This window comes from Thyridium curvatum, assembly GCF_004353045.1.
Source record: "Thyridium curvatum strain D216 chromosome Unknown NODE_63_length_253891_cov_75.696892, whole genome shotgun sequence".
NCBI lineage: Eukaryota > Fungi > Ascomycota > Sordariomycetes > Thyridiales > Thyridiaceae > Thyridium > Thyridium curvatum.
In genome coordinates this window covers 97,378-114,195 of record NW_022156818.1, presented here as the reverse complement: position 1 = coordinate 114,195, position 16,818 = coordinate 97,378, and the positions used below count along the sequence as shown (strand labels likewise).

Genomic DNA, 16,818 nt, shown 5'->3' with positions numbered 1-16,818 from the left:
AAGTTAATTCCACCAACTACCCAATAATTATGCATTCGAGCTGCTCCCGCCACTGTGACGGATGGAGTGATCTGCGCCGCTCTGATCTAGTTGAGTAGAGCCGACAAGCACACGAGTGCTCCCGTCGCCCCCGCCCCGATCCGCTCCGACGGAAAAGCCATGGCGGGGTTCGTCTCCACACCACAGTCATCAATCCCAACTTCGGGAGAAGATAGCCACCCGGTACTCTGACTGCTTTGCATATCTACCAAGCACCCTTTATTGCCGTTCCTCACGCCAGAGCTGTTGCGAACTGCATAATCTATACAATCCGAAACAAGCCTAGCTCTCACCCAACGCCATCTCAACCCCTCTTGAGTACGGGCAGTCCAACGCACCAACCCAATCCCAGAGACTGAAACACCGCACAAAAGCCGCACCCATGGCATCCGCCGTAGCTAAGCGCCTTCAGGGCAAGACTATCCTCATCACCGGCGCTTCGTCGGGCATCGGCCGGTCCACGGCCTTTGAGTTTGCCCGCGCCTCCCCGACGGACCTCAAGCTCATCCTCACGGCGCGGCGCATCGACAGCCTCAAGCAGATCGCCGCTGACATCGCCAAGGAGGTCGGGTCGGGCGTCAAGGTCCTGCCTGTGCAGCTCGATGTCAGCAATGCGGACCAGGTGAGGCAGTTTGTGGCTTCGCTACCGGCTGAGTTCCAGGAGATCGACGTTCTGCTGAACAATGCGTGAGTACTTGCTCTCCCCTACTCCCAGTGTCCATCTGAAAGGGACACCGAGCACGTCATGGGACTGACAATCTTGGTTACAAAGCGGCCTGGTCAAGGGTGTCGCCAAGGCCCCGGAGATCGCAGAGGATGACATGAACGTCATGTTCAACACCAACGTGCTCGGCCTCATCAACATGACCCAGGCCGTCCTGCCCATCATGCTGCGGCGCAACGGCGGCGAGGGCGCCGGCGACATCATCAACATCGGCTCCATCGCCGGCCGCGAGCCCTACGTCGGCGGCGGCATCTACTGCGCCACCAAGGCCGCCGTGCGCTCCTTCACCGAGTCGCTGCGCAAGGAGCTCATCTCTAAGCGGATCCGCGTCATCAGCGTTGACCCGGGCCAGGTCGAGACCGAGTTCTCGGTCGTGAGGTTCGGCGGCGATAAGGCCAAGGCTGATGCCGTCTATGCGTAAGTTTCTTAAGCTCCTACACGCTCGAGGGTGTGAGGTCTGACGTAATGCGTATGTACAACAGAGGTTGCGAGCCGTTGACACCAGATGACATTGCCGAAGTGATTGTCTTTACCGCCGGTAGGAGGGAAAACGTAGTCGTTGCGGATACCTTGGTCTTCCCCAACCACCAAGCTGCTGCTACGATTATGCATAGAAAATAATAGAGTCATAGTTACTTTCTGCAAGATCAATAGAAATACTCAGCAATCTCATTTGTTAGCCCACTTGACAAACTACTACACTACAGCGTCCAAGTTTGTCACCTCCCTGATACTGCTATGGTAACATCACCGGCCTTTTTCGATTGGAAGTCTAGACCCTCGGCCAGCTTGTCTACTGAGATATGCTGAAGAACCGATCGAAGCCTTTTTCAAGATTCCTGAACTGTGTGGTCATGGAGTACAGCTTGGTGACACGGGATGCTGCTGCTCGGCTGGCTCTTTGCACTCTTCCCAGTGGGAATTACTCTTCAGGGTGTCCTAGTGCCTTATTTTCCTTTCCGATAACAAGGCAGCCCCTGCAGGGGTCATCATAGGCTCCCTGCTTAACCTCTCTTCTTTATCGTATTGCGGCTTCTCCTGCTCGGCGTTGTCAGGTGCAAGTTTTTGCTTACCCTTGACAAATCGATCTGGTACGGCGATACCGGCGACCTCACTAATATTACAAAGAAGTGCCAGAGCCCTTTGAGGATCTCCCAATTGCCCCTCCCGAGCCTCGTTCCAGAGTCGCGAAACCCCTATATCCAATTGCCGCCCGGTCCTGATCAGAAGTTGAACAATTATATCAAGGTCGAGCATATGGTCCTTCTGGATATATTCCAGAATTGTAGAGATGCCAGAAGTCTCTGAAGACCGCGACAGAACTTCCGGTTGAAGGGCTTGTCTCGCGCACTCAACGGCCAGCTCCAGAACTCCTGGGTAGTAAGCCCTGGCGAGCTCAGCAAGTTGGCCAAACGGCGACGCTAGTTTCACCTCAACGGGTATGGATGATTGAATGCCCCCCATCCTTTTGCTTGCTTGCTCTGATATTGCCTTGAAGATATCTGTAAGAGGTTGGATATACGCATGCTCGTCGGTCGCTGCCATGATGTGGCCGTATACAGTGCCCGAGCTTGGGTCCACCACCCAAGCACCAGAGTCTCCAGGTTTCAACTCTCAAAGCTCTGTTAGACCCTGAGCCTATCGGAGGGAGTGAAGTAGCCTTACTTGCATCGGGACTATGGCCTAGTCTTGCCTTCCATGTGCGTATCCACGCTCCCGAGGGGTGACGCAGATTGGCTGGTTTGCTCATGAGTGAGATCGCTTTGGACCCGCTTCTGCCGCCGATGACGCACAGGAAACACGATCGCGCTTCAGAAGATACCTTGTTAAAGTAGCTCGGGCTTGATAGGTTCTCCTGGTGATTTCCATCCGAAGCAGCAGACTGCTCAGTAGAATTTGGAAGGGAATACCACCAATGGTCAATCTGTAACAAGGCCCAGTCTATCCCAGTGGATACTACCTCGCCTTGTGCCATTCCTGTTCCGAAGGCATCCACATAAGGGATTTACTCTCCACCACTGGCAGAAGAGCCTGCCATGCTCGTCTGCCCTCCGCGTGTGCTAATCACCAGAGATGAATCTATATCAGCATCGTAGTCGTCTTCATTGATGTCAAGAGACGAAAAGACGTCATCTAGAGCTGGGGCCGACTCACGGCCCTGATGGCCAGTAGTCAGAGCATAGAACCGCCCTCGATCCTCCACCATGCCCCCGATGGTGACAAGTTGACGCCTCCCTCTACTTTCAATGAAGGCAAGTTGGGAATTTCCGTTCAGTTGTAGTAATGTGAAATCGTCACCCGCACGAGCCAAAGACTGAACTTGCTTAATGACATAGCATAATATGCGGAGAGGGGGGTAATACTCGTTCCGAAACTTCCGTTTCGACAAAGAGGTGTGTTCGCACTATCAAACAAAGCTCTCATATTCCAAAGGCCGAATTTAGAGAAGCTTTGGATCTTGCTGCCAGACGCGTATTGGCCACACGAGATATCAGACGTTCGTATGGGACAGTGGCAGATCTGGAAGATGTACCCGGCAGGGATCAGGGCGCTGAGCTAGCCTTGGCCACGATTATTCGGATCATGTTTGCCATTAACCTGAGTACCAGCCCGGGGAGGATCCTGGTGGGCCAGTCTGGTCTTGAATGGTAGGAGCACCATTCGCTTGAGGAATTCTTTCATGAGATATTTCCTTCTTATGGGTATGCCGAGGAACCCCATACGCCTATCAAACCTAACAAGTTGCGTGCCCGCTATGTGGAGGCGTACGCAGATATAAGAATCGAATTCACCCATCATCTCCCAGATCACTTGAAACTTGATCTGGGCCCACGAACCAAGATCCTTCGCATATTCGACTTAGTTTCGTTGCTAGAGATGACCTATGAAGCACAAAAAGAAGAGCCATGGCAGCTTGCTCTTTATGAAAGCTTGCATCAGTAAGTATCGCACGGTGTCCATATGACTAGGGCATGACTAATAGAACGAGCTATTGAAGTGGTTACTACAGTCCATCCTTCCTGTACGAAACACTGCATATAATCCTTTTGCTCATTCCGCCCCAAGATCGCCAATGGCTAGACAAAAAGATCAGCACCAAGTTCACATGGTATCATCTGCGAAAAAAAAAAAAATACAAAGCCGATAGATCAAAGGATCTCGATGCCTTTTAAGTGCCACCATGGCCAAACGATTTACACCAGGCCACTCACCACACGTCGAGAGCTGTTTGAGAGATACACACATTGGGCGGTGAGACTGCATATTCTGTACACCGAAGCCGAGCATCCTACCCCGGTGTCTTGGTTTGGGCGGTGGGCGGAGAGGAGACGAGCAGCAAGGCACACGTTTTGGCTGACTTTCCTTGCTTTCGTCGCCGCAGCGCTCTTTGGCATCCTGGCCTCCATCCTTGCTGTCATACAAGTATGGATTCCCTACTATCAGCGGAAAGGTGATGGAGCCCGCTTCTGCAGCTAACTGCCGACAGATAGGAAGTTCAGTTCCAGTGTTCAATGAGAAGGGCTCGTGGCGGCTGTGAGGTGGCATATGGGCTTTGGGACGCTTTTCGTCATGAATGGCGACAAAACCTATAATCTCGAAGGCAGTGGCAAATTGGTGGACGAGTACCTCGAGTTCTCCTACAAATTTCGCTCTTCTGAAAAGGATAAAGCTCTGGTCATGGCCAACGAGGATAGGTAGAGGATACAAGTAACTTCTCAACCAAGAGTCCCTATGGATCGAATCTAATTGGATGGCGTGTCTGATCCCAAGTGTCCCAAAAGAGTGGGATTGCAGGGGCTCCGATCCTGAGGATTTATCTAAATGATATGGTACGGCAGAAACAGGTCGACAAGGGCTAGTCTGGCTCTGCGTTTGTTCAAGGTAGACCTTCTACATCTAATTCCACTAGATTGTGTTTCTCTATGTAAGCGGCGTTAATATAAATCGATGGTAACAATGTGAAACGGCCCTCTTCCGCGAGACACAGGAGGATCAGTACTCTGGCCTGCCAGACTTCGGAGTCCTGTCTTCTCTCCATATCTCAGTCAGCCCTAGAATGATGTCAGATGGAAAAGGGGGCCCCACACTGGTATGGAGGACTGGGTACGTTTTATTATGTATTTCTCGTTGACAGACTATTACTGCTTACTTATGCCTTGAGACGGGCGCCACACTCCTTGGCGGCTGACCAGAAGGGGCGTCTTCACTGATGGTCGAGCCATTTTCCACATGATCTTCGCTTGCAACACATGAAATCCATTGCAAAATACCACAGGTTGGATGCCGTGCGTCATTGCTACTTTGAGATATCCGAATTTGACATCTTCTCCGTGAGGACCAAGCCACAATGTTTAACTCAGGAACCTCACCAACTGCGATCGCGTCAGGGCCGACCATCGTCGCATTTGTGATTGGTACTGTACGTTGGCTCACGCATCGACGGACCTTTGGCAGGAAGCTAATTTGTGCAGTGCATGGCCTACGCGGCTCTGCGCATCACCTATTGCCTGTATTTTCATCCACTATCCAAGTTTCCCGGCCCTCGACTTGCGGCCGTCTCTAATCTCTGGTATGGCTATCATTGGTAGGTTCAGCTCGCTTTCTGTTTTGACCCGGGAACTGCGAAGTTGACATATCTTACAGGCTGACAGGGAGATGGCCATGGGTCATGGAGAGCGTCTTGCGCGAGTACGGTGACGTTGTCCGGATCGCGCCCAACGAGCTGGTCTTCTTCACCCCCAAGGCGTTTCAAGGTTTGCAGATGCGCACCCTTCCATGGAACGAAATTGCTAATTCCGCTGTAAGATATCTACTCGCCACATCAGAGGAGCATCGAGACCTTTGTCAAGACAACTTTCAATGACCGTGGAAAGAATCTCGGCGGCATCGTCTGGGAAGAAGACCCGGTGCGGCATCGCGCTGTGGCGAAGCAGCTCTCACCAGCGTTCAGCACTCGTACCATTCGGGCCATGGAGCCTGTAGTACACCAGCATATTGACTACTTCGTCTCTCGGATAAAAGAACTTGGATCAGCACCCGAGGGCATCAATATCGTTGACTGGACCCATTGGCTTGCGATGGACATCTCCGCTGATCTTTCATGGAACGAGCAGCTTAACGAGATGCGAGACAGTATGAACTTCCCGGTCGCGTTACGTCTGTCGAACACATTCAGACACTAACCCGCCTGGCTTGACAGTGAAAGATGCCGTGTTTCTCGAGGTTCTTATGGCTTTCAACGCTTTCACTACCGTCATACAGGTGTTCAAGCGGTTCCCCCTCCTCTCACCCCTCCAGTATCTCCTCGCCCCCATGGCAAAGTTGTCAAGTCTATCAAAAATGCAGAAAGCCGTTAATGATGGCGTCATGAAGCGCGTAGAAGGGAGGACTGACATCAAGCACTTGGACTACTTTGACTTCATCCTGCCCAGAGGCCAGTCGCTCCCCTCTGACCAAGGGGAGCTCTTGCATATCGGCTCGCTGTCCATCCAGGTCATGTTTGCAAATTTTGGTCCCCTCGCAGACTGGCTGTATGCAGCGATCTTGTGCCTCCTCGAGGAGCCGCAGTGCTATAGAGCGCTTGTTGAAGAGATTAGGGACGCTTTCGAGACGTACGACGACATCACACCGGTAGCTCTTGCATCGCTGCCGTATCTACATGCATGTCTGGAAGAGTCACTGCGTCTTTTCCCGTCTAACAACACAGGCTTGCCTCGCTATAGTCCCGGTGCGACTGTTGATGGACACTACATTCCAAAAGGGGTAGGCCTCATGCACATACCGTCACCCCTCCCCGTCTGCTTCCACTGACCGCCGGAGTCTAGTACACCGTACAAGCAAGCACTTTTACTCTCGGGCGCAGCCCTCGCTTCTTTCACGAGGCGCGGCAGTACAGGCCGCAGAGATATCTACGGCCCGGCCATCCCCTTTACGACGCGGCATTTGCGAACGACGATCTGAAAGGATATCATCCCTTTAGTCTGGGACCTCGGATCTGCATGGGCCGCGAGATGGCATGGGTGGAGGGCAAACTTATCATGGCCAAAGTACTGTGGACTTTTGACTTGATCAAGACGCCTGGGCAGCCCGATTTTAGCGATGTGGATCGAGATCTGGTGCACTACGGATTCTTTGTCAAGCCTGAACTGAGGGTCAGATTTGTGCTCGTCAAGAGGTGAGGTCTTGGCTTTGGGGAATAGAAAACTAGTGTGTCAACTATTCACGAGGTAATCAAGAAGGGAGTAGCAAAATGTCGGCAGAGAAAGGCGTTGCGAGGGAGTGAAGTATTGCGATTAAGGGAGTCGCGAATGGCTTGTAACTCTAGGATGATGACAGTCATCATATTAGCGAAGCTCTAAAGCTCACAGTAGTTGCAGTGAATAGCATGGAGAAGGATTATTTGCCGGTGAAGTAGCAAAGAAGTCGATACAGTCAGACAAAAAGGATTCACAAGTCGGGTAAAGAGTGCAAGCACTGTGTTGATATTCGGAACTCCGCCCGAAACCGCGTTCTGGCTGTCGTTTGTCTCAGAAGACAAGACGACAGCATATCACTTTTTTCGAATCTAGCCATTTTCAGTGCTTTTAATTGTTTCAAGTGTATTAAATGGCCCCGTTGAGGACCGGATATCGCCTGGTAAACCTCTATTACATGCATTGGCCCCGTGGCCTTGCGCCGCCGTATTTGAATTTGACTACTAATAAACATTATGCTTTTCCCATGCATTTCCAGTATTCCGGTCGTATATGCCATGTAATGATAACTCCAGAGTGCTCCCCTTGTAAAAGATTACGAGTACTGATCCTTGACTGTCGCGTAATACTGCTCAAGATGCCCCGGCGGATCGATGCACATGGCATCCGGCCAGTCCTGCGCGCCGCCGCAGCCAGCGCCGCTGTTGGCGCACATATCCAAATTGTACGAGTCGTCCACCACCGTGCTCACCATGCTGCTCCAGTCGTTGAACGACATGTCCAGCCCTGACAGCAGCGGGTCTGGAAAGTCGCATCCCAGGTAATTCGTCGTTGGCGGCGGCGCCGTCGCATCGATTTTGACCAGCCCTATCGGCACCTCGAACATGGACTCCTCCTGAATGGGCTGCAGGGCCTGCTGGAGCATGTCTCTCTCGTCGGCGGGGACCTGCGGCACCGAAACCGTCTGCCGCGCGGCGGCCGCGGCGGCATCCACCCACTTGGACTGCGGCGTGCTGGGCAGCGACATGCGCGCTATCGCCGGCGTGCTCTTGGGCACTACTGCCTGCGGTTCATACTGCTGTGGCAGCGGCTGCTGAAGTTGTGGCGGCGAAACCGCAGACGGAGACGAGGCCAAGACGATGGCCTGCGTGTACGCCAGCTCGGCCAGCTGCTCCGCGTCGCCGGTTAGCGGGTCGAAGAACTCGAGGAAGTCCTGCAGCCTGCCGGGCGCCTCCTTCTCCAGGAACCCCTGCTCGCTGCCCGTCGTCGCGGCCTCCCAGCTGAACTGCGGCGCCTGGTCGCGGGGCAGGTCGCCGTGGCGCCGGCGCACGACCTCACGCCAGGCTTCGTGCACGCCGGGCTGGTGCAGGAGGCCGTAGATGACGCGGGCGTGGGACCAGTGGGCGCGCGTCTTGCCGGACTCGTAGTGCAGGGCGACGTGCTCGAGGTAGCGGTCGAGGGAGGGGGCGAGGGCGGCGCAGAAGCCGCAGCCCCAGGCGCGCTTGCGGCGGACGTAGCGCACGACGCGGTCGGCGTGCGGGCAGGTGGTGCAGCCGTGGGCGGCGCGGTGGTGCTGGTTGAACGTGTTGGCGCCCCAGAAGACGCGGTTGCAGTCCGGGCAAGGGTACTTTTTGTACCGCTCGTGGAACTCGTCCATGTGCCGCTTCCAGTCGAACTTGCGCGCGAGCTTGGTGTCGCAGGCGGTGCACCAGTAGGCGCGCGTGCTGCCGGCGCCGTTGCTCGTGCTGCTGGTGCTGCTGACGCTGCTGGTGTGGCGGAGGCCGCTGACGGACTTGGATCTGGTGAGCTTGGACCATTTGGACTTTGAGGGCTGGCGAATTGGCTGTGGTTGCTGCTGCTGTGAAGGGTGCGGTGCCATGCTCTGGTGCTGGTAGGTCATCAAGGGTATTGAGGCGTGGGCTTGGGCGATGTGGGCGCTCTGATGATGTGATGCGTGCATCGAGGACTTGTGCTTCAATGCTAGAGGCATGGGAGGCAGGTCACGATTGAGGCCCGTGTGTGGGAGAGCTGTGCAGCGGTTACATAACGGGTCCGTCACAGCTGTGGAATGCTATCAGCGGCGAAACTCACGTTGAATGCCTGCGAGAGCCGGGTCGGGCCCAGGAGATACTTGACTCTCCAGTAGAGCTTGTAGCAGAGCTTCTCGCGACAGACCACACGCCGTCAAGGCCTGCACATGAAGCCGAGCTGCGGCCAGGTTCTCGGCCGCGACCGGGTCGACCGGCGTGCCGTAGTGCTCCTCCATGGAGCTCGCGGCCGAGGGTAACGAACGTGTGAATAGTTGGGCTTTCAGGTCGTCGATGGACGAAGACGTATCGACAGACGAGTGTTTGGTTCTCGCCGGTGAGGACCAAACTTGGTTCCAACCCCTATTGCTGATATGTGCGCTGTGCCCTCGTGTCGTGCGCTAGATCCCAAACCAGACAAGACGATAACACGGTGCGATATGGCGGCAATGAGATGACAATGTTTCGTTTCTAAACAAAACCAAGCTTCCTACGTGTAAATTGATTAAGGAGTAGAGTCGAGCAAGAAAGTTCGGTTAGGTGTAAATGCGCGACGTGTGCAAGCTAATCCCACGGGCCGTCCCAGAATGACCAGACTCTTCGAGTAAAGCAGTGTAAAATGGTTTCAAAACGGCTTTACCAGGTCCAGGAAACAGCCTCCGGGTAATAAAGTAGTGCACTAGCCAGGGTGCAGACGGGCGGCGGGCAGGGAAGCAAGCCAACAAGCAAACACCGTCATGGGCATGATCCTGGTCGAGGGATCATTCCCGCCATTGACGAGCAGCAGACGGGATGCGGTAGGGACAGCACACTGACCGCATCTTTTTGGCAAAGATGCAGCAGGCTGGCCAAGCTTCTGCACTGGTGCCAGAGGGGCAGAAACAGGATGACAACCGGGGAGCCAGCGAGCAGCTGTGGCGTGGACATGGTGTGGTGTGCGTTGGGCCACCTGAAACGAGGCCAGGAGGTCGTGCAGCGCGACCACATGCGGGGCGGGCGGTGATGTTTCGAAACGGCCCAGGGCGGTCCCCTGCCACTGCCGGCCAATCGCAGGCCCGGCGCAGCCTGAAGACGTTGCCCGAAGCGGGCTGGGCCATCCGCTAATGCAAGTGTCCTCTTGGTGTTTCGTGCTTGATGGTGTGCCAGGCTGTGTTGTTGAAGGAGCAAGGTTGATCACGAGCTGGACTTGCTTGCTCTATTTTCAGCCTGGGATTTGGCAAGCGTGGAACGAACCTCTGATCACTGGGCGATCCCGGTTGCACATCCCAGGGCTGATCGGCCCCTTTGGGGCGATTGTGGATTGTGGTCTGTGAAGCAAGGAAGTGTGTCCATGTAAATGGCGAACGGGTTAGGCGGGAGGGTGCTTGCACACCCACCTCGGGGCATTTTCCTGCCCCTTTTCTTACCGAATCCGCCCCTCCTCCGTTGCTGTCGCCTGTGGAATGGAAGAGTTTGGCCTCGCCTGCCTCGGAGATGCTTCTCGAACAGAGCAGCTGAGGCATACAGGAGTGTCGGAGCTGACTGCGATGGACATCTCTGATTGGAGGCATCCAATGTTGCCTTCCACAGCGGCGCCTTATTCAGCGCAGGCACGGAGAGAGACGCCCTGAAACAGTCGCCGTATTCCTTCTTGGCCAGCTTCCCTGGATATTCCCGTGCGGCGAAACAAGCTTGTCCCGGGGGGTCAATTGAGCTCGAGAGCAACAGAGAGCACCTCTCTCGTCCGATTGAGCAGGGTTTGCCGGGGCATGTACATCCTGGAACATCGTATAGCTGTTAAAATTAAGGACAACGGTGCGACCAGGGTCGACGGGGGTTCGTTCGCTCGGGCCTCAGATCCAGCCATCACACACGCACACACACACACACACACACACACATCCATGGCTCGCATCAACCCCAGCCGCTCCAGACCAGAAACGCGGCGGCCCCTTTCGCGATTTGCCATGTGCTGGACCAGATAGGATGCTACAATGGTCTATGCGCGTGAGCCCCGTTTCTTCCGATCGCTGCCCTGGATGTGGTATTTATGACGCGACGTTTGTGGTCAACCTCCATCGAGCGCCAGGGGGACGCATTTGTCCATTAAACATATGGAATGTCTGCTAAATAAGTAAGAAGAAGACGGCACCAGACCTCTTGATGATTATTTCAATCGGAGGCAGTCGGGTTGCACAGCGCCATATGACCAACGACGTCAGGGCCTCTTGGACGAGTGACGAGGTTGTGTGACGAGCGATCGGCCTTCGCCTGGCGCAACATGGGCGCGCATCTGTCGCCGAAGTGTGCAGCCAACATGCTACTTGAAGGATCCGTCGGTGATTGATGAGCGGAACAAATGGGTTTCCCGGCTAATGCAGGAACTGCATGTGTGCAGATCATTAATCCGGACATTGGCTGCTTTAATGGTGTTTTGCAATCGCTTCAGTGGGCGATGTCTGTGCTTAGTTGTGGATTTTGCGGTGCAAACCCACTACCGTCTTCGACATTGTCACGAAATGACTTGGCAAACCTCGATTACCATGGCTCTATGGATAAGACAGCAATGGTGATGCTCCAAACTACACTGTTTGATATGCACTATCCGTTGGCTAGATCACGATCAGCAACCATATAGCTGGCGTCTCACAGGAACTGACTCAGAGGTGCTACCATTATTATCCTTCCGGACAATTTTGCCAAGACGATACCTGCGAGGCTTCAGCCATGGTTGCTCCATTATTATACACGTGGCTCAGTAATGAGGACAGAGTCTAGACATGGTTGTAAAGAGACGTTCATGCTTTATCTTCTTCCAGACTTGTAAAAGGTCAGGGCTTTTGCGTAACCCAACATTTGCAATGGTCGGAGAAGTAAACCTTCCAATCGTCGTGGGGTGACTGCGCGTGATGCACATGTACGACATCAGTTCCTTTGACACCCTAGGCTTTACAGTAGCCCCGGATCTGCTTGAGTGCCTCAAGCGTGACCCTGTTGTCGCGGACATACCCAGGAGCCCTTGAAGCCAGGTCCACGTAGACAAACCGGGCCTTGAGGGCGATCTCTCTAAACAGACCTATGTCTAGCTTGTTTGCGATAGCACCCACCCCACCGCCAATAGGCCCTATGAGGAAGCCGAATAGGGCGCTGATGTTCGTCTGGTCCTGTTTGAATTCGTAAACGCTGAACCCGATGCCGGAGAATTGCCCCAGCCAGCTCAGCTTGGCGATCATGGAGGCGTACTTGGTCGCACCGAGCAGCGAGAGGCCGACCTCGCCCGCAAAGGGGACGACGAGCAGGACCGCGCTGACGATATTGAGGATCAGATCCAGCTTCTTCTTCTTCTCAATCTTCTCCTCCTCCTCGCCCAGCTTCTTGGCCTGCTTCATGTACTCGACCGTGTCTTGGAGCATCGAGATGGATGTAGCCACCGACTCGATCACGTCGTCGTAGTTGCCCTTGCCTTCCCACTCGACCATGAGCAGCTGCAGAGCTCCCGCGGCGGTCTTGGCGCGGAACTCGTCTATACCGCCTATCGCCTTGGATATCGCGTCTTTAGGGTTGGTGATCTCGATGTCCTTGACCGCGTCCGGGTAGTCGTGCCACTTGCGGATGCCGGCCTGCGGCGGGCATATGCCGCCGTTGGGGACGGCGCACCCCTCGATGTCCTCGCGGGACCCGTGCATGTCGATCCAGTCGCTCGGGAGGCCGCTGTCCTCGGCGAGGGCCTTGTGGAAGCCGTCCTTGTCCTTGAGGATGAAGGTCAGGTCGTAGCTGCTGGTGGTGAGCTCTTCCAGCGACGTGAACTCCCTGCACGGCTTCATCACCGGGTCGTGGAACACCTCGGTAAATTCGCAGTCGAAGTCTACCCGCGGAGAGGCAAATGGTCAGCAAAGATGCATTCTCCTCGGCTCTTCGATACGGGCGAGCGAAATCATAACAGAGGGATCTTAGACTTACAATCGAATCCTTTGCCCGCAGTCCCCGAGCTGCTCAACATGAAGTGGTCGACAGCGATGGGAATCATGCTCTTGACGTAGCGCGTATACGCAGCAAACTTCTCGTCATACCCATTGTTCGCGTCATTGTAGTCAGCGACCGCCTTCTCGAGCATGTCCGTCAGGGCCTGCATCGTCATCCACACGATGCACTCGGCCCTCTTGCCTGAGGAGTCGTTCTTGACCTCATCAAGGGTGGTGTACTTCTTGCTGTAGTCGCACACCATGTTCATGTCGTCGAAGCCGTCTCCGGTTTGGACAAGGTCGCCCTTGCCGTCGTCGCCCCAGTCACCGTCGAGGTCGGTCGCCCAGTCAGACAGGCCGGCCATGTTCTTGAAGATCATGTTTGCGGCCAGGGCAAAATACGACTTGGGGCTCATCCATGAGATGTATTGATCGTCGTTGTAGTAGATGGTGTCGCCAAAGTCCTTGGTCTCGGCGACGTTCCAAAACGTGCCGATGTCGGGGTTCTCGGACTGCGAGCGGATCTCCTCTATCTCGTAGTTGGAGATGTATCCCGCCCTGAGATTCTGGGATTAGCATAATTCAAGACAAGGCTGGGAGATTTGTACTGTTCCTTACGTGTCAGTGCAGCGTCCCTTTAGTGCACCTGACTCTGGCCCAGTAAACTTGCACTCGGAGCCTTTGCAGCCCTTTTGCGCCAACTGAAAGCTTCGTCCGTACAGAGCCATACCAACTACAATCTTGTTGGTGTTTACGCCTGCCTTGGTGATCATGGCCAGAGAGTAGTCTATTTCAGTGGTGTTCACGTGGTGCCGAGCACAGTTAAAGCACCCCTCGCTGCAGTTCCTTGTCAGTGCCGAGTCTTATTGATAGTGATACGGAAGATGATTCTCATCGTCGCGTAAACTCACTTAACATTTTTGTTGTCGTAGTCCCACTGGCCGTGCAGATCATAAGTCATGTAGATGATGTAGTCGACGACCTGGGCGATCTGCTTGATCGGAAACTGTTTCAGGTACCAATACGATGCTGGAGCGGCGATGGAGAGACTCTTCTCTTTGGGGAGGATCCCACGAAGAGTTGTCAGAAATCTTAGATAGTTTTGTCCTTCGTCGGCAGCTCCTGGAGGGATGCCGCGAATATCGGGCTCTCCAGGGTATTCCCAGTCTGTCCTCGTATCAGTATCAATCTGATACGTCAAACGTATCTAACAGAGTGACGATGTCATACCAAAATCAACCCCGTCTAGCTCATTGTCTTTTACAAAGTCTGCAACCCTCTGCGCAAATGCCTGTCGATTCACTGGTGCAGTAGCTTGCCGAAGGATCATATAAGTGCTAGGGCTGGTCGAGAAGTCCCAGCCGCCAAAGGACACAATCTTTTTGATGCCATTCAGTTTCTTTAACCCGTCGAACTGGTCTTGGGCGCCTGAAACGTCGATCTTGAGGTCCGACGTGATGTTGGCGAAAGCCCAGTGGATATGCGTGTACGGCGAGCCGGTGTTGGGGCGCGTGTCCGTCATGCGAGACACATCCATGTGCATGCACGGGCGGTTGAAGTTCCAGGACTCAAAGTACCCAACGAGAGTAAGGTCTGAGGGTGAGTCTCCGATCTTGATCTCGGTGCCGCAGTTGGAGATGCAGCCGTTTGTACCCGGCGGCGACGTCCCTGGGGCGCCCGTGTCTGCCTTGCCCTCCGTGCAGAACTCGGGCGTGATGCCGCAGCTACCCCACTTGTTGCAGCAGGCGTTCAAGGGGCACGGATTGAGGGAACCCCAGTCGGTGCCATCGGCGGGCTTCGTTGTGCCCATCTTCTGCGGGCCGCAGACGTAGGTCGATACCGGGTTCGGGAACTGCGGGTCGCCAGTGCTCAGGCAGATCATCTGGTTCTCCTGGAGCTGGCCGCAGCCTGCGAAGCCCCACGACTTCTTGTTGCGCTCCTCGATCTGCTCGATCGTCATGCTGTGCGCGTTGGCGATGACGCCGCACCCTTCCCCCCTTTTGACCGAGTAGCCCACGCAGGTGCCGTCCGGGTTGGGCTGTGGCGAGAAGTCGGGCGGGTCGCCGGGCCCGCAGCAGAGGTACATGCCCCTGAGGATGTTGTTGTCGCAGAGGTCGGCCCCGTTTTTGAGCGGGTTGTACTTTTTGAGGTCATCCTGGGAGATCTTGCACTTGTCGGCCGCCGCCCAGCAGCCGTCTCCGTCGGCGGCCTGGATATACTTGCACGTGGCTCGCTTGAAGAGCGACTTGGCCAAGCGCTTTACCCCAGATGAAGAAGAGTCCGCAGCATCGAGAATGGCGCTGTGAACACTTAGTGACTCATGCGACACAGCCTTCTGTTCGTCAAAGCCAGAGAGGCAATGTCCGCTGTGCCACTCGCGAAGGACTCGATGCGCCTCTCCAAGCTCACCTCTGGCCGAGGCGAAGACTCCAAAAACTTGCGTACTGCTCGTGTTGGTACCGCATACCTCTGAAGCGGCACGATCGAGTATCTGGAGTGACTGAGTGTTATCAATAAACCGTTTGGCCAGGCTCGCCGCACTCTTTTTGTTCAGCTGGCTGCCAACATATAGCCCCACGACAGCGGATCCAGACTGTGACAGCACGATAGTAGGCTGACAGTTCGCCTCGTCGTTCAGATACGAGACTAGCGCTTCAGCCGCGGCGATCACTGGTCCAACAGCAACACTAGAGTTTGCATTGCTTGTCCAAGATACTTGTTGCAGCTCGGCAGTAACTTCGCTAGGAGTGCCGTGGGAACAAGTCCCCGTGGAGTTGGTGAGAGACGTGGAGTCGGAGGAAGAGATGGTGGCATTACTGAAGGTTGGACCTGCCTCGCTGGTAAAAGACTCGCGTGAACGAAGACCTGAGGCCCTGTGGTGCTTGGTAGTAGGGAGAGCATTGACTGGATCCCAGCTTTGAAGAGCGCAGGCGCGAATGGTAACATCGGTGCCCGGTTGGTCGATAGGAGTGTTGAAGCTGGCAATATCAAAAAGTGAAGACTGATTACACAACTTCAGCTCATTGGCCTTGTGATAGTAAGTCCAGTTGGCTGGATTGCGCCCCGAGACACTACAGGGCAGAGGGCAGAGATTGCGAGACGGGTCAAATTCTTGGCCATGAACGGCGATGCTTCCACCGAAGGCCACAAGGGCGATGGCGGCGTTCGTCACAACTTTCATTGGTACGACGAATGGGAACGCTGCCTCAGGTATGATTCGAAAGAACGACTACCGATTTAGCGAATGCGCGATAGTAGTTACTAGCAGGTGCATATTCGCAGAAATCTGACACTGATGGGCGACCTTCAATGTTGATATTTAAACCCCGAGAATCCCAAGAGCGCACGATCTGCACACGAATCTACACATATTCGGTGGTCCCATTCCTGTCACCCAGAGAGAATTCTGGACCCGGATCATGGGACTGTAGCCATGGCCTTGGATACCCGGCCCACGTTCCGGTGAGACGTCCAAGCGTGTGATGCTATTCAGTTTACTGTAGGCAGCATTGGAGAAAAGTCACGAGGGGCGCATTCTTTAGAAAATGAATCTAACCCATGCGCTGCAACGTTGTTGATGACATGAACCACACCTTCAATTCGAGACGATGGGATCGAGGTGATCAATGGCACATCCTCAAGGTATTCTAGTTACCCTCGTCAAGTTTGTGAGTCATGGACGAGAAAGAGACTGCAGGGGTCTTGCTTGGGCTAGAGCCTTGTAACACGGGAATTCAGCCAAATCTGGGCTGCTTCATTCCCCTTGTGGCAAAGTTGTTATCTCCTTTGTGACGGCAGGCACATCATCAGGCAATGGCGGTGACCCGCTCTATCTTCTCTTTCAATTTAGGTTTATCTCCTTTAGAATGATATCAAATCACATTTCACAAGGT

At 54.5% G+C, this 16,818-nt stretch overlaps 5 protein-coding genes across 5 annotated transcripts; 2 read left to right on the top strand and 3 right to left on the bottom strand.

The window, feature by feature from the left end:
- Positions 1-421: 421 nt before the first annotated feature.
- E0L32_009060 (uncharacterized protein) lies at positions 422-1,384 on the top strand (the record flags this gene model as incomplete). The annotated part of the gene is made up of 3 exons (XM_031143984.1): positions 422-726; positions 812-1,180; positions 1,246-1,384. The coding sequence occupies 3 exons, from the start codon at positions 422-424 to the stop codon at positions 1,382-1,384; spliced, it is 813 nt and encodes a 270-aa protein (XP_030991432.1).
- Positions 1,385-1,702: 318 nt separating this feature from the next.
- On the bottom strand, positions 1,703-2,308 carry E0L32_009059 (uncharacterized protein; the record flags this gene model as incomplete). Its single annotated transcript, XM_031143983.1, has 1 exon — positions 1,703-2,308. The coding sequence occupies one exon, from the start codon at positions 2,306-2,308 to the stop codon at positions 1,703-1,705; it is 606 nt and encodes a 201-aa protein (XP_030991431.1).
- A 2,803-nt stretch (positions 2,309-5,111) lies between these two features.
- Positions 5,112-6,942, top strand: E0L32_009058 (uncharacterized protein; the record flags this gene model as incomplete). The annotated part of the gene is made up of 6 exons (XM_031143982.1): positions 5,112-5,183; positions 5,236-5,348; positions 5,408-5,517; positions 5,570-5,896; positions 5,964-6,526; positions 6,589-6,942. 6 exons carry the CDS (start codon positions 5,112-5,114, stop codon positions 6,940-6,942), a joined length of 1,539 nt encoding a protein of 512 aa, XP_030991430.1.
- Positions 6,943-7,552: 610 nt separating this feature from the next.
- E0L32_009057 (uncharacterized protein) lies at positions 7,553-9,223 on the bottom strand (the record flags this gene model as incomplete). Its single annotated transcript, XM_031143981.1, has 2 exons — positions 7,553-8,985; positions 9,049-9,223. 2 exons carry the CDS (start codon positions 9,221-9,223, stop codon positions 7,553-7,555), a joined length of 1,608 nt encoding a protein of 535 aa, XP_030991429.1.
- A 2,682-nt stretch (positions 9,224-11,905) lies between these two features.
- Positions 11,906-16,106, bottom strand: E0L32_009056 (uncharacterized protein; the record flags this gene model as incomplete). Its single annotated transcript, XM_031143980.1, has 5 exons — positions 11,906-12,828; positions 12,924-13,483; positions 13,544-13,762; positions 13,837-14,092; positions 14,156-16,106. 5 exons carry the CDS (start codon positions 16,104-16,106, stop codon positions 11,906-11,908), a joined length of 3,909 nt encoding a protein of 1,302 aa, XP_030991428.1.
- Positions 16,107-16,818: the final 712 nt, after the last annotated feature.